The sequence below is a fragment of the Rhinolophus sinicus genome, chromosome 7, assembly GCF_057876585.1.
Source record: "Rhinolophus sinicus isolate RSI-liver-muscle chromosome 7, RSI-T2T, whole genome shotgun sequence".
Classification (NCBI taxonomy): domain Eukaryota; kingdom Metazoa; phylum Chordata; class Mammalia; order Chiroptera; family Rhinolophidae; genus Rhinolophus; species Rhinolophus sinicus.
This window is the reverse complement of record NC_142507.1, coordinates 30,759,370-30,782,770: the sequence shown is the minus strand read 5'-3', so window position 1 is coordinate 30,782,770 and position 23,401 is coordinate 30,759,370. Positions and strand designations below refer to the sequence as shown.

At 35.9% G+C, this 23,401-nt stretch overlaps 1 protein-coding gene across 3 annotated transcripts in view; it reads right to left on the bottom strand.

Moving 5' to 3' along the window:
• The window catches only part of SPTA1 (spectrin alpha, erythrocytic 1), a 129,003-nt gene that overhangs the window by 61,047 nt on the left and 44,555 nt on the right, over positions 1 to 23,401 (bottom strand). For all 3 annotated transcript variants that reach the window (XM_019751299.3, XM_074318724.2, XM_074318725.2), the window contains exons 17-24: positions 20,391 to 20,634; positions 18,247 to 18,369; positions 14,581 to 14,798; positions 13,525 to 13,617; positions 5,445 to 5,582; positions 3,031 to 3,182; positions 2,240 to 2,426; positions 207 to 308 (exon numbers count right to left, since the gene is read on the bottom strand). In XM_019751299.3, coding sequence (XP_019606858.2) covers positions 207 to 308; positions 2,240 to 2,426; positions 3,031 to 3,182; positions 5,445 to 5,582; positions 13,525 to 13,617; positions 14,581 to 14,798; positions 18,247 to 18,369; positions 20,391 to 20,634 — 1,257 coding nt within the window. The remainder of the gene's footprint in view (positions 1 to 206; positions 309 to 2,239; positions 2,427 to 3,030; positions 3,183 to 5,444; positions 5,583 to 13,524; positions 13,618 to 14,580; positions 14,799 to 18,246; positions 18,370 to 20,390; positions 20,635 to 23,401) is intronic.

The window sequence follows — 23,401 nt, the reverse complement described above, 5'->3', positions numbered from 1 at the left end:
GAGTGTGTGTTGCAATTTAAGGACTTCACATCAGTTCAAATGACTGGACTGTTCGGACTATTGTCTTTGGCCTTTTCTATAGCCAGCTCCATACTGCCTTTACCTTCTGCGTGTCCTAGCTGATCTGTGGAATATCAAGTTGAGTGTATTTAAGTGAAATAATGACTCCCAAAGCTCAACCTGGTAATGGAAGAAGACATAGTTACCTGCTGTATCTGACTTCCTTCTGGTGTTAGAAGCCCTTCAAATAGAAGATCATCAGCCACCTTGTTTATGTCCCTCAGTCGAGGCTCATTGGTCTTCAAATCCTAAGTAAGAAAAATTTCCCAAAGCAGTGTAAATCCCCTCCTTAAGAATCTTTAATATTTGCCTGCTCATCTCTGCCCTCTCTTGGCTAAATTTTAAAATGCATTTCTAACTTTACTTTCAATGCACAACAAGCTGCCCTCCTCCAATCTGTCACTAAGAAGAGTACCTTTAATCTCCCTGACACCCAGTGACTATAAAAAACTTGGCAAGGGAGCTGTTATGTATCTGAAGTATGGAGCATGTCCATTTTCCTAGTATATATATATATATATATATATATATATATATATATATATATCCCCTGTTCTTATCTTTTGATGGTTTTTGTTTGACCCCCCCTCAAATTTTAAGTTACTTATATATTGGTGTATTGGAGCATTATCTTAGATCTTATATCTTGCAAATATTTTCTCTCCATGTGTTGATTGTTCATGACTTTATTTATGGTGATATTTGCCATGCAAAACCACAGAGTTTTTTTGCTTCTTTGTTTGTTTTAATTAAAATTGTCAGTCTTTTCTTTTCTTAATTAAAGTTTATTGGGGTGATAATTGTTAGTAAAGTTACATTACTAACTTTGCAGGTGTACAACTCTGCAATACAACATCTATCAATCTATTCTTTTAGTGCATTTAGTGAACCTGAATTTTGAGTCATAGTTAGAAAGCCTTTCCCCACAAGGCATTAAAAAACATACTATAAAATTTTTATAACTAGAATAGTGTGGTGATAACACATGAATAGACAGGCAAGTCTAATCATAGTTTATCAAGTCTGTTATAGAAAAAACAGAAATAATTTCAAATACGTATGGAATTTTACTATATGATAAATGTAGCAACTCAAATCACTATGGCAAAAATGAACTTTTTAGTAAATGATGTTGGAACAATTGCTCTGCCATTTTGGAGAAAAGATAAGATTGACCTCTACCTCAGCATATTTAATAATAAACTCCAAATGAATAGTATCTAAATGTAAATTCAATCCATATAAGTATCCGGAGAAAATTAGGTGAATTTCTCCCTTCCTGGCTTTTTTAGAAATCTCTCCCTGGATTAAGTAACACCATCAGAGGGATCTATATTTGAGCCATGTAATATTCTTTCCTACCAATACAAACTGCTCCACATTCTATAGAATTTCATGGACTGAGTTGCAATCCGCTTATACTGAGGTATATTGTAAGCAACAGTTTTAGGGAGCACATCACAATGTCTACCGTGACAATATTGTTTATTACGTTATACAATAACATTTCCCATGGAAGTCTCATTCTTGGTGTTCTTTTATAATTGTACTCCTGTTTTCTTTCTTTCTTTTTACTCTTTATATATTCCCAAAATAAATTATAATCTCTATATTTATCTATCATATCATCTATCACTTTGAATTCCATAAGAAAAAGACGAAAGAGAGGGAGAGAGAGAGAGAGAGAGAGAGAAAAGTTTATACTCACTGCTAATTAAAATAATAAAATGAGTCTGAGAGAATAAAGAAGAATGAAAGGGTTTTAGACAGGCAGAAACTAGAAATCATCTAGCTGTAAAGTCAGGTTGTTCTTCCCACCCAATTTCTGCCCCATAATTAGACTTTACACAGAGTTTCACAACACCTCATCTCAACCTGGGCATCAGGAACACAGTACAGTATTAGGCAAGTTTTGAAGAATTCAGGGAGGTTAGCACTCCCTGTAGGACTTGGGAGTAGCAGGAATTGCAGGCTGCAAAGTTAGTGACCACTTTCCTCTGTATTTTGCTTGCATCCACAATACCCAGAGAAAGATTTGAAATGTGAAACTCTCAGTAGCTTTGGGGAGTATATTTTGCAAATGTGAAATTAAGGAGTTACTTAGGAAGAGATATGGGATAAAAGGAAACAATGATAACCCTCAAAAAGCTATCTGGAGGAGGAGGTTCCTCTTTCTTACCGTTTGGAACTCATCAAACTTTTTCTGCAGTTCCCAAACATCATCTGGTTCTACCCCAGTGTTTTCTGCCCTTTTCTCTCTGATCCAGTCCAGCATGTCTCCTGCCTCATAGGCCAATAAAAACTCATTGTAACATTGCAATAGACGACGTCTGCGTTCTTCTGCCCGATCAAGAAGGGAGTGGTACCTGGGTGGATAAATGAAGAGAATGGAGAAGTAGAATAACAGATGGAGAAAAAACAGAAGAGTACAGGCAGGGTGAGAGAGGGAGAGAATTAAAGGGACAAAAGAGAGAGAGAAAAGTCAAAAGGTGAACAGTAAAGGAGAGGAGGAAATAAAAATAAAAGGAAAATAGCATTGAGAGCAGAGAGACAAACACACAGTGTACCACTTAAAAAGAATAAAAATGTCCCTAAAGTATGACATCCCATAGAAGTGAAATTTCAGCATGCCTCTTGATAACTGGGTATGAAATAACCTGGCATAGTAAACAAATTGATATGGAAGTCAGAAGATGTTTTAATAACCTTGAAAGAATGCTGGTCAGGGAATCAGAAGATGTGACTCTATTAAGTGTCTCACTTTGGGCAATTGACTTAGTGGTACTAGGTTTCCCTTTCCTCATATAAAAACTGAAATATTTGAAGGACCCTAAGTTTACTTTCAGCTCTTAAAATCTGTGAATTTTCAAGGCCTCTTTAATCTAACAGATGCAGTCATGAGAACTGACTTTGACCAACAGGAAATGTTTGGTCAAACACCTGTCCAGTTCTCCAGTCTCCAGAACTTACTGATTCTCAATCTGTTCCTGGTGCTGTGTGATGTTGCCTGGTTCTTCTCGCTGCCGCTGTGGGAGCATAGGAAACTCATCATGGGCCAGTTTCCTGACGTAGACAGCTGGCACAAAACCCTGGTGATCATCAGCTTCTACCTTCCACCAGTCCTGAAGGGAGAGCAGATCCCTACTCCTTTAGTTCTTGGAAAAGTCACAAATAGGATAGGCTTCAACTCTCTTAACTAAGTCTCTAAACACAGGCACAGCCTGGTGGCCAAGAGAAGCAAACCGTTTTTATGAGGGGTATTATAATTTTGACATATTGCAAAAAACATAAATAAGAAGTTGCAGGAATCGCAGAGAAAAGCCTCTGAAATCAAGGAATCTGACATATGATTATAGACCTTTAACTTCAATGAGGTTTTCTAAAACCAAAGATAATTCTTGTAATGATGGGAAATTTTGTCCACTAGGAATTAAAAAATAAACAAACATGGAGCCAGAATCAAACTGGACTTCTTAGTAGTGGAGCATCTGAATATGACAACATTGTACAGGAACTTCTGTCAACCTATCCCTTTCCCAGAACTCCTAAAAAATTGTGTTGCCCTGAAATTCACTTATGTGAATGCTTTATGCTTAAGTATCACCCTAATCCCCACAGAGCATTTTGGGTGTGGTGCTATACAAGGTGTGATCAAAGAATAGGGTGAGTGTTAAAATAAAAAAAAATTGTTACAGTAAAAGACACATCACCATCAAGCCCCCTCTAAATACATCCCCCTCACTTTGTACACATTTATCCCATTATTCTTGCCAATTTCTGAAGCAGTTCTAGAAGTCCTGAAGGACTTCTAGAAGTCCTCTTTCGTGAGTGTTTTTAGTCGTGCTGTCATGGCTGCCTTGATGTCCTGAATCAATTCAAAATGTTTACCTTTCATGGTCATTTTGACTTTGGGGAAGAGCCAGAAGTCACATGGTGCCAGATCCAGTGAATAAGGTGAATGAGGACACACGATAACGTTTTTATTTGACAGAAATTGCCATACCAGAAGCAAAATGTGACATGGAGCCTTTCTACTGTGATCACAAAATATAGTGAATGCTGCTACTGAATGACATCCAATGGAAAGGCAGGCATCTTCAATATGGGAAGTGGTGTGTTGAACCTTAGTAACAGTGTGTGATAAGTTTCAACTTGTTCAGTGCAGTCAGTCAGGTGTGAGCTATGGTTGAGAGAAGGCGTGTATTTTTTTTTCAATGTGACATATAGATGATGTGTTACAGAATTGTACACTTGAAACCTATGTAACTTTACTAACCATTGTCACCCCAATAAACTAATTCTTTTTAAAGGTGTGTTTTAAAGTATGTAATTAATCATCCTCTATCATGACAACGTTCTGTGTCACATATCGCTTCTGTTATACGGCAATTTCTGTCACATAAAAACATTATGGTGTGTCCTCATCCACCTTATTCACTGGATCTGGCACTGTGCGACTTCTGGCTCTTCCCCAAAGTCAAAATGATCCAGGACATCAAGGCAGCCATGATGGTGCAACTAAAGACACTCACAAAAGAGGACTTCCAGAACTGCTTCAGAAAGTGGTAAGAATGGTGGTATAAGTGTGTTTGAAGTGAGGTAGAGTATTTTGAGGGGGATTAATGGCAATGTGTCTTTTACTGTAATAATATTTTTTTTTAATTTAGACATTCACCGTATTGTTTGATCTTACCTCATACTGAGCACTTTGGAGTTAATCTCAGGGAAGTGGAGAAGACTAAAGAGAAAGGAGGACTGGCACACAGCATATCTGATAATGAAACATTTTGCTTCACTAAAAGATTAACTTGTCCTCAGAGTCCCAAACTCTTATCTCCTCTTCCCAATCATTTTTCAAGATTAATTATTAAAATATAAAGAAATGTTTGAGCTTTTATAAAAGTATATTTTAAACTGTAGCTCATATTTTGTCACTGTTCTCACAAAATTGTCTAAAGAAAACCAAGTTGACAAAAGACTTCTTGATCAGGATCCTCCTAACCCAGCCACTGTTGTTCCATCACTAGGAACATTGGCACAGAAAAGAAACAAGCAAAGAGATGGGAAAAGGAACAGTTTAATCCTGAAATATGTGTACATATTACAGAACTGCCACTCATAGCTTGTATGTTTTTGGGCTAATTACTTAAGATCCTTGAGTCTTCATTTTGTTAACTGTAATTGGTATTATAATCCCAAAAAATATGTACAGCATCCTACACAATATCTGGAAGAAAGATACTTTCAATAAATTATGGTTATTTAAGAGAGACAGCAACAGAAAAATATTGGCTGACCAAAATATGGATATCTGACAGGGTTAGGAGAGATGATTGCAGAAGAATTGTCTTGTTTTGGGGAAGAAGGTTAGAAGGGACATTCACCTTGTTGATGGAACTGAGCAGAGTTAAGATATCATCTTTCTTCATGGTGACTTCTCGGGGGCTACGGGCTTGGAAGTCATATAAAGCCACAACTCTCTCTTCTCGAGTGGCTCCCTCCACTGGTGCAGCCTGTTGTTGCTAAACAAAAACAGGAAGCAGACTATGTAAGTCACCCATTGGAAATATCTCTCTGTAGAACCTAATAATGTGTGTATGTGGGGGGTGGGGGTTCTCCTTAGGCCTCACAGGTGAGAGGAGCCTCTGGCTGGAACCTCTTACATGGCTGCCTGTAACAGAGAGATCACCACATGTCATGTTCAGAGATATTGCTCCACCCTATCACTTCTCATGGGACAGGGAGGCTGAGCAATATGAAAAGAGTGAGCAAATGAGTATGTAGTTTATGGAAAAATATTAATGGCCCTAAGACATCAGTATTTATTTAACTTTTATTTATTTATTGTATTAGATTCAGTTGTACAAAACAAATTAATGATTAGACACTTACAACCCTCACAAAGTGATAACCCCTTAAAGTCTATTACCCATCTGACACCATACAGAACTATTACAATACCATTAACTATATTCACTATGCTGAACTTTACATCCCATGAATATATACATAAAATAGTTGACATTTAATATTATTTTGTGTTGCTTCAGGTGTACAATACAGTGGTTAAGCATTTATATGATTTATGAAATGATTCCCCTGATAAGTCTAGTACCCATCTGACACCATACATAGTTTTACAACATTATCGACTATATCCCCATACTGTATTTCACATCTCTGTGACTATTTTGTAACTACTAATTTATACTTCCTAATCACTTTACCTATCTCACCCATCCCCCCTCAAGTCTCCTGCCATCTAGCAACCATCAGTTTTTTTCTCTGTATCTATGAGTCTATTTCTGTTTTGTTTGTTCATTTATTCTGTTCTTTAGATTCTACATATAAGTGAGATCATATGGTATTCGTCTTTCTCAGTCTGGCCTATTCCACTTATATTCTCTAGGTCCATCCATGTTGTTGCAAATGGTAAGATTTCATTCTTTTTAATGGCAGGGTAATACTTCATTGTGTAAATGTACCACAATTGTTTTTATCCTATTGTTTATTGATGGGCATTTTAGTTGTTTCTGTATCTCGGCTATTGTAGTGTTGCAGCAAACATAGGGGTGCATATTTTTTTTTGGAATTAGTGTTTTGGATTTCTTTGGATTAATACCCAGGAGTGGAATTGCTGGGTCATAAGGTAGTTCTATCTTTAATTTTTTGAGGGACCTCCATACTATTTTCCATAGTGGCTACATCAATTTGCAATCCAACCAACAGTGCATGAGGGTTTCCTTTTCTCTATATCCTCGCCATCACTTGTTGTTTGTTGATTTATTGATGATAGTCATTCTGACAGGAGTGAAGTAGTCTCTTACTGTGGGTTTTACTTGCATTTCTCTGATGATTAGTGACATTGAGCATCTTTTCATATGTCTACTGGCCATCTGTATGCATTCTTTGAAGAAATGTGTATTCAGGTCCTCTGCTCATTTATTAATTGGATTGCTTGTTTTTTTGGTGTTGAGTTGTATGAGTTCTTTTAATATAAATTTTGGACATTAATTCATTATCAGATGTATCATTGGCAAATATCTTCTCCCTTTCACTAAGATGTCTTTTGGTTTTGTTGGTTTTAAGCCAGCAGTTCTTAAAGCAGATAATTAAGGATTATTTACAATATCCAAGATATGGAAGCAACCTGAGTGTTCAACAATGGATGAATAAACAAGAAGTGGTACATGTATACAATGGAATATTACTTGGCCATTAAAAAGAATGAAATCTCTCCATCTGCAACAACATGGGACCTAGAGGATGTTGTGCTGAGTGGAGTAATTCAGACTGAGAAAGAAAAATGCCATATGATTTCACTTATATGTAGAATAGACAGAACAAAATTAATGAACAAACAAAATAGAAAGAAATTCATAGATAAGAGAACAGTTTGATGGTTGCCAGATGGGAGGGGAGTTAGGGGGATGGGTGAAAAAGGACTGAGATTGAGAAGTCCAAATTGGTAGTTACAAAATAGTCACAGGGATGCAAATTATAACATAAGGCATATACTCAATATTATAATAATTATGTATGGTGTCAAATGGATACTAGATTTATTGGGGTGATGACTTTGTAAGTTATGCAAATGTCTAATCACTATGTTGTACACCCAAAACTAATATAATATTGTATGTCAACTCTAATTGAAAATAAAAAATATTAAAAAAAGAAAGAGAATAAGGAAAAACGCAAACAAAGGAAATAATAAAGACTGAAAACATAAACAAAAGGAGGAAACATGTCCCAAATAAAAGAACAGAAGAAACCTCCAGAAATGGAACCAAATGAAACAGAGCTAACCAACCTATCAGAGACAGAGTTCAGAACACTGATGATAAGAATGTATAAGGAGCTTAGAGATGACATAAAGAAGGATATAGAAATCATAATGAACAACCAGTTAGAAATAAAGAACGTAAGAAGGAATTAACAGGTTAGATGAAGCAGAGGATCGAATTAGCAACTTAGAAGATAAGTTAGAAGAGATCACCCAAACAGAACAACAGAAAGAAAAAAGCATAAAAAACAATGAAGATGGTTTAAGAGACCTCTGGGATAACATCAAGCACAAAAACATGCGCATCATAGGAATACCAGAAGGTGAAGAGAGGAAGCAAGGGATTGAGAACATATTTGAAGTAATAATGTCCGAAAACTTCCCTAACCTGATGAAGGAAACCGACATACAAGCCCAGGAAGTGCAGAGAGTTCCAACCAGGATAAACCCAAACAGGTCCACACCAAGACACATTATAATTAAAATGGCAAAGGTTAAAGACAAAGAGAGAATCCTAAAAGCAGCAAGAGAAAGACAGAAGTTTACATACAAGGGAATTCCCATAAGACTATCAAATGACTTTTCTACAGAAACATTAAAGGCCGGGAGGGAGTGGCAGGAGATACTCAAAATGATGGAAATAAAGGCCTACAACCTAGATTGCTTTATCCAGCAAGGCTATCATTTAAATTTGATGGAGAGATAAAGAGCTTCCCAGAAAAGAACAAGCTAAAGGAATTTATTACCACCAACCCAGCATTGCAAGAAATACTAAAAGGACTTCTGTAAATAGAAGAAAGATGAAAACAGTCTAACTACAAATTTAAAAATGGCAATAACTATGTACCTATCAATAATTACTTTAAACATAAACGGAATAAATGCTCCAATCAAGAGACATAGGGTGGCTGAGTGGATAAGAAAGCAAGACCCTTGTATATGCTGTATACAAGAGACTCACCTCAGATCAAAAGACACACACAGGCTGAAAGTGAAGGGTTGGAGTAAGATATTTCATGCAAATGGAAATGAGAAAAAAGCTGGAGTTGCAATACTTATATCTGACAAAATAAACTTTAAAATGAAGAACATATTAAAAGACAAAGATGGGCACTATATAAAAATAAAGGGCTCAATCCAACAAGAGGACATAACCCTAGTAAACATCTATGCACCCAACATAGGAGCACCTAAATATATAAAACAGATATTGACTGACATAACGACCGAGATCAACAGTAACACTATCATAGGAGGTGACTTCAACACACCTTTGACAGCAAGAGACAGGTCTTCCAGACAGAAAATCAATATGGAAACAATAGCCTTAAATGACACAATGGACCAATTGGATTTAATCAATATTTTCAGACCATTTCACCCCAAAGCTGCAGAATACACGTTCTTCTCAAGTGCACATGGAACGTTTTCCAAGATAAACCGCATGTTAGGCCACAAAACAAGTCTTGATAAATTTAAGAAAATTGAAATCATACCAACTGTCTTCTCTGACCACAGTGCTATGAAATTAGAAATCAACTACAGGAAAAAAACTGGAAGACACACAAATATATGGAAGCTGAATAACATGTTACTAAATAATGAATGGCTCAACCATGAAATCAAGGAAGAAATCAAAAGATAACTCGAGACAAACGAAAATGAAAACCTGATGACCCAAAATCTATGGGATGCAGCGAAAGCAGTCCTAATAGGGAAATTCATAGCAATGCTGGCCTACCTAAAGAAACAAGAAAAATCACTGATCAACAGTTTATCCTTACACTTAAGGGATCTGGAAACAGAACAGCAAAATAAGCCCAAAGGGAGCACAAGGAAGGAGATAATAAAGATCAGAGAGGAAATAAATGAAATGGAGTCAAAAAAATAGTACAAAAGATCAATGAATCCAAGATTTGGTTTTTAGAGAAGATAAACAAAATCGACAAACTTATCAAAAAAAAGAGATGACCCAAATTAATAAAATCAGAAGTGAAAGAGGAGAAGTGACAACAGCCACCACAGAAACACAAAAAAATTTAAGAAATTACTATGAGTAACTATATGACAACAGTTTGACAATCTGGAAGAAATGGACAATTTTCTAGAGGCATACAAACTTCCAAGGCTAACTCAAGAAGAAACAGAAAATCTGAATAGACTGATTACCACCAGGGAAATTGAATCAGTAATCAACAATCTCCCAACAAACAGAAGCCCTGGACCAGATGGTTTTACAGGTGAATTTTACAAAACGTTCAAAAAAGAATTATCAACTATTCTCCTCAAGCTCTTCCAAAAAATCCAGAAGGAGGGAAGGCTCCCAAACACTTTTTTTTTAATTAAATTTATTGGGGTGACAATTGTAAGTAAAATTACATAGATTTCAGGTGTACAATTCTGTATTACATCATCTATAAATCCCATTGTGTGTTCATCACTTTTTATGAAGCCACTATTACCCTGATCCCTAAGTCAGACAAAGACACCACAAAAAAGAAAACTACAGGCTGATATCTCTAATGAACATAGATGCAAAAATCCTCAACAAAATATTAACGAACAGAATTCAGCAATACGTTAAAAAGATCATACACCATGATCAAGCGGGATTTATCCCTGGTATGCAAGGGTGGTTCAACATCTGCAAATCAATGAATGTGATACACCACATTAAGAAAATGAAAAATAAAAATCACATGATCATATCAATAGATGCAGAAAAAGCATTTGATAAAATCCAGCAGCCATTTATGATAAAAACCCTTAGGAAACTGGGAATAGAGGGATCACATCTCAACATAACAAAGGTCATATATGATAAACCGACAGCTAACATCATACTCAATGGGGAAAAGCTAAAACCATTCCCCTTAAGATCAGGAACAAGGCAAGGTTGCCCACTTTCTCCACTTCTATTCAACATAGTGCTGGAAGTTCTAGCCACAGCAATCATACAAGAAAAAGAAATAAAAGGCATCCAAATTGGTAAGGGAAGTAAAATTGTCATTATATGCAGATGACATGATACTATATATAGAGAACCCTAAAGACTCCATCAAGAAACTATTAGAGCTGATAGATAAATTTAGTAAAGTAGCAGGAAACAAAATTAATATTCAGAAACCAGTTGCATTTGTATATACCAATAATAAAACATCAGAAGGAGAAATTTAAAAAACAATCCCATTTACAATTGCTCCAAAGACTATAAAATACCTGGGAATAAATTTAACAAAAGAAGTAAAAGACCTGTACTCAGAAAATTATAAGACACTGAAGAAAGAAATGAAAGAAGGTACAAATAGATGGAAATGCATACCACGTTCATGGATAGGAAGAATTAATATAGTTAAAATGTCCATACTGCCTAAGGCAATATACATATTCAATGCAATTCCTATCAAACTAACAACGATGTTTTTCACAGAAATAGAACATATAATCCTAAAATTTATATGGGACCATAAAAGACCCCAGATAGCCTCAGCAATCTTGAGAAATAAGAACAAAGTGGGAGGTATAAAGATACCTGACATCAAATTATACTACAAGGCTACAGTAATCAAAACAGCATGTATTGGCATAAAAACAGACAATGGAACAGAATAGAGTCCAGAAATAAATCCATGCCTATATGGCCATTTAATCTACGACAGTGGAAGCAAGAATGTACGGTGGGGGGTAAAGACAATCTATTCAATAAATGGTGCTGGGAAACCTGGACAGACACATGCAAAAAAATGAAGCGGACCACCTCCTTACACCACATACAAAAATAAATTCAAAATGGCTTAAAGACTTAAATGTAAGATCTGAAACCATGAAATTCCTAGAAGAAAATGTAGGAAGAAACTTCACAGACATTACCCGGAGTAAGATTTTTACTGATATGTCCTCTTGGGCAAGGGAAGTAAGAGAAAAGATAAACATGTGGGATTACATCAAACTAAAAAGTTTTTTCACAGCAAAGGAAACCATCAATAAAACAAAAAGGGATCCTACTGAATGGGAAAAGATATTTGCCAATGATATATCTGATAAGGGGTTAATATCACAAATTTATAAAAAACTCACTCAAACTCAACTCCAAAAAAACAAACAACCCAATTAAAAAATGGGCAGAGGACATGAAGAGACATTTTTCTAAAGAGGACATACAGATGGCAAACACACATATGAAAAAATGCTCAACCTCACTAACCATCAGAGAAATGCAAATAAAAACCACAATGAGAATGAGGAAACCTCATCCCCGTCAAAATGGCTATCATCAATAAATCAACAAACAACAAGTGCTGGGACGGATGTGGAGAAAAGGGAACCCTTGTGCACTGTTGGTGGGATTGCAAATTGTTGCAGCCACTATGGAAAACAGTATGGAGGTATCTCAAAAATATGAAAATGGAACTACCTTATGATTTAGCAATTCCACTCCTAGGTATATATCCGGAGAAATCCAAAACTCTAATTCAAAAAACGTTATGCACTCCTATGTTTATTGCAGCACTATCTATACACAATAGCCAAGACATGGAAACAACCGAAATGCCCATCGGTAGATGACTCAATTAAGAAACTGTGGTCCATTTATAAAATGGAGTATTATGCAACCATAAAAAAGAAAGAAATCTTACCATTTGCAACAACATGGATGGACCTAGAGAACACTATGTTAAGTGAAATAAGTCAGACGGAGAAAGACACATACCATATGATCTCACTTGTGTGTGGAATCTAAAGAAAAGAATAAATGAATGAACTAATCAGAAACAGTTTTGGAGACATAGAGGAAAAACTGAGGGTTGCTAGATGGACCGGGGGGTGGGGATAAAGGGGAAGGTATGGGGATTAGAAAACAGTCAGTAGCCACAAGATGGCCACGGGGTTTTGAAAATTAATTTGGGGAATTTAATCAATAATGTTGTAAAGATTTTGTAGGGTATCCGATGGACACTTGTCTCATTAGGGAGACCACCTCAGGGATGATGTAGATGCCTGATCACTGCATTGTACACCTGAAGCTGAAGCTGAACAATAATGAATGTCAACTACAAGTTTATATACATATATATACATATATATGTATATATACATATATACTAAGCAATACACAATGGAATACTACTCTGCCATAAGAAAAGATGAAATAGTGCCATATATATATATATATATATATATATATATATATATATATATATATATATATATATTTACAAGAAGCGGAGTACAGCATTAGGAATAGAGACAGTGGAAATGTAATGGCTCTGTGCAATGTCAGAGGGATAGTGGATGGGGGAAAGGGGGTTCACACAGTGTGAGGGGTATAAATGATAAACGTCTAAGTATTACTTTGTCTTGTGCACGTGAAACTAATTTTAAAAAAGTAATATGGAAAACAGTAAATAATGAGCAAATAAAAGTACTGTATTGTGCACTTTAAAAAAATAATTAAAAAAGGAATGGGGAAAACAAGAATAACAGTAATCTAAAAATTCTCATGGACTAAATCTCTGAAGATGCTATGAAGATGCTACAATTTTTGCATATAAGAATCATAATTTACTATTTTTTTGCAATTGTTTCCTAGGTTACAGAAAAGAAAACCAGTAATAAAAAGAATTCCTTTTCCTCTGTTGTAGAGACAGTGATTCTTGTCATCCCTGGGGTTTTCTTACCTGGCATGCTTCTGCCTTATCCCGTAGAGCTTGCATACTGTTTCCAAATGCATTAAGATCCACTAGGAAGGCCTCATGCTTCTTTAGAAGAACCTGGATTTTTTAATGGGAAGATCATGGAAAGTAATACAGGAAGAACAGTAAGCATCTCAAGGTGGATGTTTGAAGCATTATTTTGTTTTTTTCTGATTGTTTTAATTACTGGTAAGAGACACTTTCTACTTAATATAAAGATTTTTTTAATCCTAAATATTCAAGTATCAAGGAAAAAAAGAAAATAAGATTTAAAAAATGAATAACAATTTCAATATATTTGCTTCAATCAACATAAGGTCAAAAGTGCACAAGCATTTTATCAACACACGTCACAGCTAAAAGAGGGTTCTGCCGATAATATTAAACATTAACATAGCTTTAAACATTCAGATTAAACATTAGCATAACTTTAGATGACCATTTCAATTATTTCTAATACTGAAAGTTTGTGAAATACTGTATTGTTTCCTTTCCCCATAGGACAATGAACAAAACAAAGAAATGGATATAAAGGGACCTTTGATTTTCTTCTTACCCCCATGTCTTCATGATTTTATTTCAATAAAGTATTTAAGATGACTATATCTTCAAACCATAATTGGTTTGTGAAATCTCAAGGTTACTCGGCGAAGTTTAAGATGGGACCAAGACAGGCATGGATCTCTGGTCATGCTTTTCTGAGTTTAGACAATCTCTGGGGAATCTATGGATCTCTGTGGGATTCGGAAAATGTAATTTTTTTTGGGGGGGAGGGGCGGATCTCTGTCAACTCTGAGGATATTCCAGCAAATGAAGTCCAAAAGCTATCATTCTGGAAACCTCAAGTAATATAACAGAACTTATAATTGTCCCACAATCTAATTTAGTACTATTTGATGAATACTAAGCAATACACAATGGAATACTATTCTGCCATAAGAAAAGATGAAATAGTGCCATTTGCAACAACATAGATGGATCTTAAAATTATTATGCTGAGCGAATGTGTTAGATTTTAAACACCTTGGGTGTCTGCCTTACCCCAGCTGCTTCTTCATCAGCCCCATAGTTAGCATTGTCTACAATAGGTTCCTTCTCTCTAATCCATGCTTCTGCTTCATGCAGGTCAGCCAGGTACTGCTGGAACCGAACATTGGCCTCAAGATCATTTTGCCGTCTAGCAGCTCGAGCCTGGAGAGACTCCATATTGTCATTCAAACTCTTCACCCTAGAGGCCACATCTTCTGCAGCAAAGTGTCCTATGGAGTAATTATAGGAAAGGTGAGTGTTACCCTCATTAACGTTCACTACACTTCAATCCTTTTGATGACCTGGGGAGAGAGAGGCATGAGGATGATGCTGCATGTGCTCAACATGATATTTTACCTAAGTTCTTGGGAATGGAAATGCCATGAGATTAAGCATAAATAGATGCTAATGGGGGATAGATGTGTCTCGGTGGTGGTTAATTGGGTAATATGTTCTATGTTATACAGACATGAAAACAAAATACCTATGTATGGGTACTGCTCAGAGTTCCAAAAACATTGTTCTCTAGACTAAACAAAAAATTCAGCAGATTTCCATTTCTACCCATAAAGGGCTTATTACTATAGAGTTGTTCTCCACCATAAACAACTAGAAAACAGGACAAACTGCAAGATGCAGTGATTTTCAGACAATAGGCAGAAGATTGTGACTCCTGAGAGAAGAGGTACGCCCTATGATTGCCACAGTTTAAGCCTGGTGCAGTATCTAGGCTGTAGTGCTAGGAGAGCTAATCCAAACAGAGCTAGTAGTCACACTGAAGTGAGTAGACAGAGATCAGGGTTGGGGGCAGACAAGACAGCTAGAGTTTGTGGAACAGAGTACTGAAGAGATAGGTGTTACACAGACATGCAGTTTCGATGATATACAAAGAGGTCCCCTAGAGTATTGCACTGATTATTCTTAAATTTTTGCTCCCAGAATCCCTTCATAATTTAAAAAGTTATTGGGGACACCTTTAAGCTTTTGCTTGTATGGTGATATCTATGGGTAGTCACCATATCAGTAAGGGGGGTGGGGGGTGGGGGGTGAGAGATGAGGGTAAGGGGGATCAAATATATGGTGATGGAAGGAGAACTGACTCTGGGTGATGAACACACAATGGGATTTATAGATGATGTAATACAGAATTGTACACCTGAAATCTATGTAATTTTACTAACAATTGTCACCTCAATAAATTTAATTTAAAAAAAAGAAGTCAAAACAGAAAATTCTAAAATGAATACACATGCATATATTCCATAACCATTAGAAAAATGGCCTTATCATACATCATGTAGACGCCAGAAAACTTCACTGTACACTTATAAAAGAGTGTGGAAAAGGCAAATAATGTCTTAGCAACATTATGAAAACCACAAAACAAAAATTAGAGAATCATTACCATAGAACAAATATATGTGTGCGTGCACACACACACAAACACACATCATAGAACTATAGCTAATAAACAAGTATGAAGATAAAATGAAATCATAATAAATACACAGTTAATCCAAAGAAAGCAGAAACTAATAAGCAAAGAGAAAACAAGTAGGACATATTAGATTTAAAATTACCCATATTGATAATTGCTTTATTTCTTTAGTGCTTTTTTTTTTGTTATTATTATTAGTTTCTGGGTTACAAAACAACATAGTGATTAGACATTTACATGCCTTACAAAGCGGTGACCCCAACAAGTCTACTACTCATATGACACCGTACATAGCTATTACAATACCATTGACTATATTTGCTATGCTGTACTTTACATCCCATGACTATACTGCATGGATTTATATGATTTAGGAAGTGATCCCCTCAATAAGTCTAGTATCCATTTGACACTATACATAGTTTTTACAATATTATTGACTATATTCCACATACTGTATTTTATATCCCCGTGACTATATTGTAACTACCAATTTATACTTCATAATCCCTTCACCTTTCTCACCCATTTCCCATCTAGCAACCATCAGTTTGTTCTCTGTATCTATGAGTCTATTTCTGGGGTGTTGTTTTTTTTTGTTCATTTTTTTCTGTCCTTTAGATTCTACATATAAGTGAGATCATATGGTATTTGTCTGTCTCAGTCTGACTTATTTCACTTGGCATAATATGCTCTAGGTCCATCCATGTTGTTACAAATTGTAAGATTTCATTCTTTTTTATGACAGAGTAATTGCTTTAAATGTGAATGGTCTAAATGCTCCAATTAAAAGGAAGAGATCATCAGATTGCAAAGCTCACAGACACAGAGAGCAGTTTAGTGGTTACCAGAGCGTAAGGGGGGAAGGGTGGTAAAAGAGGATAAAGGAGGTCAAGTATAAGGTGATGAAAGGAGAGTTGACTTTGGGTGGTGAACATACAATGCAATATACAGATGACATATTATAGAATTGTACATTTGAAACCTGTATAATTTTATTAACCAATGTCACCCCAATAAATTTAATTTAAAAAGCCTAATTATTTGCTCTCTATACAAAATCTGCTTTAAATACAAAGAAATAAAGTACAAGCAAAAAGACGGAGAAACATACATTGTGCAAACATGAATCAAAGACAGAGTGACTATGTTAAAGTCACACTAAATAGTCTTTAGGGTATCATCAGGGATAAAGAGAATTATATCATAATGTTAAAGATTTAAATTCATCAAGAAGACATAAGAAGTCTAAATATATATGCATGCAATAACAGGGTTTCAAAATACATGAAACAAAAACTGATAGAATTGAAAAGAGAAATAGATAAAATCCCCATTACAGCTTGAGATTTCAACAAAAAAAAAACAAGACAAGTCACTATAGTAAAACAGGAATCCCAAATAAACATTTTTCAGTTTGAATAACTGAACTGAGATCTGAATTTTTGTTCAGGAATCTTAATTTTAGACCATATTTTTGATAGCTGGATACTGGCTGGCAGCAGTTTATTTTTAAATCAATGGAAGGAAAATCCCAATGAAATCTACATTGCTTATACCACACCTGGTATATGATGTTTGGTTCTGAATATTATATTTAAGCAGTAAGGGTTTCTGAAGATGGGAGACCAGGAGGAGGAGAGGCATTGAGACTATATAAAGAAATGGTGCTATTTACCATAAAGACACTGGGAACATAAAACATGTCTTCACAGATTTGGAAGTTCCCATATGGGAAAAGGATCTGAGTTGTTTTATGGAGTTTTATAACAAATCCTGAATTCTGTGACTTCTACAAAAAAAATCATATTCATCATTAAGTTAATACGTTTTATATGTGCTGAAGCTAGACTCTGGGTGGTGATCACACAATGTGATATATGGATGATGCATTATAGAATTGTACACTTGAAACCTATGTAATTTTAGTAACTATTGTCACCCAAAAAATTTAATTAAAAAAAAATAAAATGAAATGAAAAAAGATAATATATTTTATGTTAATAATTGTGGCTTTATAGAAAAATAGGAATGACTGGCTAATGAGGTAGGGAGTTTTCTATTATTGGAATATACAAACAACACTATATGTGTCAGAAACCCCCAAAGGGAATTTTTACATTGGATGAGAAGGTAGATCAGATATCTTTAAATTCCCTTGAAGCCCTAAAGTTAAACAAACTTCATCCCATAAGTTTGGCATACAGATGATTGTTATACCCAATCTGAATCACACATACCTTCCTCTACCATTTTGTTTCCCCTCTCCGTTATCTGTTGGATGCGTATCTCATGGCTGGCGATGTCAGCCTGGATGACTTGGTGTCTGTTCAGAAGATTCTTGGAAGCAATCAGGTCCTTGCCTGCAGAGAAAAATAATTTCAAGGTCTGGTATTGTTCTAATATAAGGCTATTCTACTCCTTTATAATTCTTGGACCTACATTTTCTTTCCTTTGAGGTTTAATCATTATGTGGGCTTTCTGACATGTATATCACTTGTCTGACTTAAATCTGTTCAATTTTATTTTTCCCCATGCCTCTTTGTACTAAGAAAATTCAATTCATTATTCTACGAAAGATAATAAATAAATCACTATTATCTTTGGAAGATAGGTAGAAAGGCAAGTAATTTCAACCCAAACTTCCAATATTATGCAACCAATTTTCTTTTAGAATATTGTGGTGTAAAAATCAGTATCTTCCACTTCTAGTTTTTATGGGTGTCAGGAAGTTATTAAATTCTCTAAATTTAGGATTTTTTTTCACCATAAATGTAGCAGTGTTACCTGTTTTGCTTGTAAGGATTAAAAATAACTTATAAAAATGCCTCACTCATTGCTTAACACAAACAATCACATAATAAATACTATGTGTTGTTCATTTCCTCCATCTTCTAAGATCTCAAGTTCATTCTCCCTTCCTCCCATCCACATTTCACCTTTCTTTACTCCAAACTTTCTTTCCTATACTTCACACTAAGTGCTCTCCAGAAACTTTCTATGCCTGTCCAACCTTCAAAGAGATCTTTTTTGTTATAGGAAGTTTTCCCAAACTAGCCCTCCATTGTCACAGTTGTCTCATCCCACATAGATGTTCCCAGTATATTCATACTAAGTTTGCCTTATATTTATGTGCACCTTTTTTTCTATATTTCAATGCAAGTGTCCCAGCACTGGTAATGGTGAACTGATAACTGCCAAAGGAAAGGAAAATCTGTTTTATCTGCTACTTCACCCCCTTTATCTTTGTAACAGTTATAAAAGGGAGCCTCTGACAATATAGACAAAAAACCCTTGCTACCTCAAATACTAACCATGGCTGTTGAATCAAGGACCCTGGTAATAAGTTAGAGCAAGTAAAAAAGGTGAGTACTCTAGCTCTACCCAGAGGCCTTAAATTCATGGCACTGTTCATGTCTGGTTTTAGGAGGTTGTGTAGAGCATATAAAATGTATTATATATGTTGGATTGAGGTTTGCAAAACAAGTTGTTTACTAGTAGGGACAGGACTATGGCCACACATGTGTGAGACTGATAAGAGTAAAGTAAAAAACATGTTTTTGTGTGAAAGTGAGCATAACAAAATTGAGTGATAAACACATTTACCAAGCAACTTCTGGTTATCATCTAAACCAGATAAACATCTCCTGGAAAACCACTTCTGGTTATCACCTAAGAAATAAACAAGTCCAAGGAAAAGATGATAAAAGCAGAACTCCAGAGCAATACTGTGAGCAGTCTTACTGGGCGCTCTGGCTTAAGACCCTCTGTGAGGCTCTGAGCCAGACACTATCTGACAGCGTCATCTGTGAGTGGCAAGCTGTGATACTCTGGGACTCTCCAAAGTTCTTTCTTGCAAGACCAGCTCGCCTCAGACCCCTCGTGGGCTCTGTTGTCTCTCCTGGACCAGGGACCTTCACCACCTCAGTTGACTCTGGGACTTGGTTCATTATTAAATTTTATTCTATTCTGTATAACCTTCTGTGCTTACCAGAGCATTGGCCTCTGGAGGGACATTGGCTCCCAAATAAAGCTGTGTGACTCACTCTATCTGAACCTGTGTGCCAGGGCTTTGTTCCCCACTCACGTCACTAGTACCACGCAGGGACGTAGGGCCCTGCAGAGGGGTTAAAGTCCCCTTGACTTTCAGGAATAGACTGAAATGTAGCAGACTGCCGTTACAGGCGCTCGTGACAGAGGTAAACTTTTAAGTATGAATTTTTAAAACAATCTTCTTGTGAAAGATTGGAAACATTTTCATGAGTCAGAGAGGAAAGAGCTGAGTATAAACTTTGCTCCTTCACTACTGTATCTTAGATCTGGCAAAAAAATCTGTAGACCGTGGCACACTCCTTATGGCTCAGCTTGCCCAGGCTTTACTAACCAAGGTAGGTGGAAGCTGCTGAAGGTTCAGTCTCTTGGATCCAGGCTTCCTCATCCTCTGTGTCTCTGCAAATCTGCTGCAGGTAGAGAAGGTCAATGAGCTTCTTCTTCCGGGTAGCCAGTGGCTCTTTCAGGGCTTCAAACCTGGACACCAGTTTCTCTTGCCTTGCACGTATGTCCCCAGCATCAGGATGGCCTGTTTCTTCAAAATATGTCGCCAAGTCTGTGAGGGTGTCTACCTGATCCTGAGGGAGTAAGTGAATGGGTGTCAGGAAATTACATCATTTAGTAGAAAAGGATGGAGTTTGGTATAGGGAGGCCATGGAGAGACTCAACTCCCATATGCACTATGTTAGGACTTCTAATCAAATCAATGAAATAGAATGGGAGGGGTTACTACACTGAGGACCATTTCATCAAGCTAAGAAAGCTATTTACAAGAAAATAGTTTTCAAACAAACCATATTTCAGAAAAGACAATATATTTACAGAGTGTAGCAAGGAAATCAGAGAAACCAGAACTACAGATCTTTAATTGTTTGGGAGTGTTGATAAGTTGTGGCCCTAAGGAAAATGGAGGTGGGGGGGTAGCGGAGGGGGGGAGCTTCTTCAATCACGATTCCCCTTTTAGCCTCTTCCTCTCCTTTTAAAGTGAGCTATAATTGTAAATAATATAGAAACTTCTGAGACTTAAGTTTGTTGCATAGCAGGAACAATGCCTATGAGATGAAATGTGATGTTACAAAACAAAGCTACTCAAAAAATCTGAAAACATTTATACATAAAGACATGTGTGCTCCAATGTTCATTGCAGCTTTGTTTATGGTGGCCAAGACATGGAAACAATGAAAATATCCTTCGATAGATGAATGGATAAAGAAGTTGTGGTATATATACACAATGGAATACTATTCAGTGGTAAGAAAAGATGATATAGGAACATTTGTGACAACATGGATGGATCTTGAGAGTGTAATGCTGAGCGAAATAAGTCAGACAGAAAAAGCAGAGAACCATGTGATTTCACTGATATGTGGTATATAAACCAAAAACAACAAAAGAACAAGACAGACAAATGAGAAACAAAAACTCATAGACACAGACAATAGTTTAGTGGTTACCAGACGGTAAGGGGGGTTGGGGGTGGGAGATGAGGGTAAGGGGGATCAAATATATGGTGATGGAAGGAGAACTGACTCTGTGTGGTGAACACACAATGGGATTTATAGATGATGTAATACAGAATTGTACACCTGAAATCTATGTAATTTTGCTAACAATTGTCACCCCAATAAATTAAAAAAAAAAAGTCAGAACCTCAGAAAGAAATGCAAAGGTACTGCCTTGGTCAACACCCAGTTGTGTGAACTGGAATAAATCAAAGTCCCAATTTGGACTGTATCTGAGAAAGAAAGAATACAGAAATAGGGTTTCAAAATATATTCCTGGAAATAAAACTTTAATTGTATTTCTATATGCTAAAACAGATACAGGAGATGCATTTCACCTTTATTAGTGAAATCGACTATAAGTGGCCTCGCAGAAGGACACTACACAAGACTTTTGTTTGTCTGCTTGTTTCCTTTTTGTTGTGGTGGGGAGAGGTAGTACAAAAGAGAAGTTCTTCAGGAGGTAGATGAACAGTAGGCATTGGTTTTACTTATTCTATTTTGATATCCAATTCTCAACCTGTAAAGTGTTTGATCTATCTCTTTTCAATTTGGAACAAACCATTAACTATCAATAGTTTCTTAAAACATATACTTACTTCTCCACACAAAAATTAAAGGCTCCATAAATAATTAAAGTTAATATCTCTCACTAGCCAACTGTTCTCATTTCCTAGGATTAATTAACTAACTTTAACTTTGGAAAACATCACAGTGAAACAGAGTGATTTTAAAACATCTTTATTATCATCATCATTATGGATCCACTGTACTATCTGAAAACCTCTAATGTTGTGCAAGATGCCCCAGACTGAGAAGACAGAAGACTTGGCTTCTATTCTTGGCTGCCAGTCACTTGACATTTTATTTTGGGAAAGCTCTTTCACCTGTTTTAATTTTAGTTTTCTCATTTATATAGTAAGAATTTTGACCTAGAGTGCATTTAAGATTTTTTTCAAATTTAACAGTCCATACTTAAAACATCTTTTGTCTTTATATTAGCCTCTACTCTACTTAGAAGAACCAATTCCTGGTGGTGGGATGCCCTAGCTTTCCTAAATAAGGTTTTTTATTTATTATATTTATTATGTATTTACACATGCTCTTTTTCTTCTTTGTATGTTTTTATTTACCTTTCACCAAATCTTATTTTGCCCCTCCTTTGAAAATCTGTTCCAAACTCTCTTCCTTCAAAGCTGTCTTTATACAGTTTTAGTTTTCCTACCTCTAGCATTTTATGTTATTTCAAATTCCATCAAACCATCTTCAGAGCTGTGTAATTGAATAGGTTTGTCTTATCTGTTTTTTGTGGATTATTTTATCGTTCCTATTACACCCAAAGTGACCAAAAAGCAGAAATCGTGGAAGTGTATTTTAACTAGACAGATTAGTGAGAACTTCTAGGAAACAGCAGAATTATTTTTTAAACACAAGCTAGGATTCCTAGGGTTGAGAAATTGAGTCAACTGGAAGCAGATTTATACTGAGTTTTCCAGAAACTCATATATAGTATCTATACTCTAGAAACTTATTAGATAAATTTATTTTAAATAACAGTCTGGCAGGTGGCAGGGGAATAATCCTGAAGCTAAGAGCCTAGACAGCTGCACCGTAGTCCTCGCTCTGGTGTTAATTTTCTCTGTTAAGTCACTTTACTTGTATAGATGTCAATTTTTCTTAACTAAAAAAATGGTAGGATTAAAGATATGTTCAAGCTTTGACTTTCAGAATGCCAGAACAGAAAGAGGCAATTTTATCTAAAGCCTTATTTTAAAGGTGAGGACATAAAGGTAGGAAAAGGTGAAAAGACATACCAGAGATCACATAACTAGTAAATGACAGG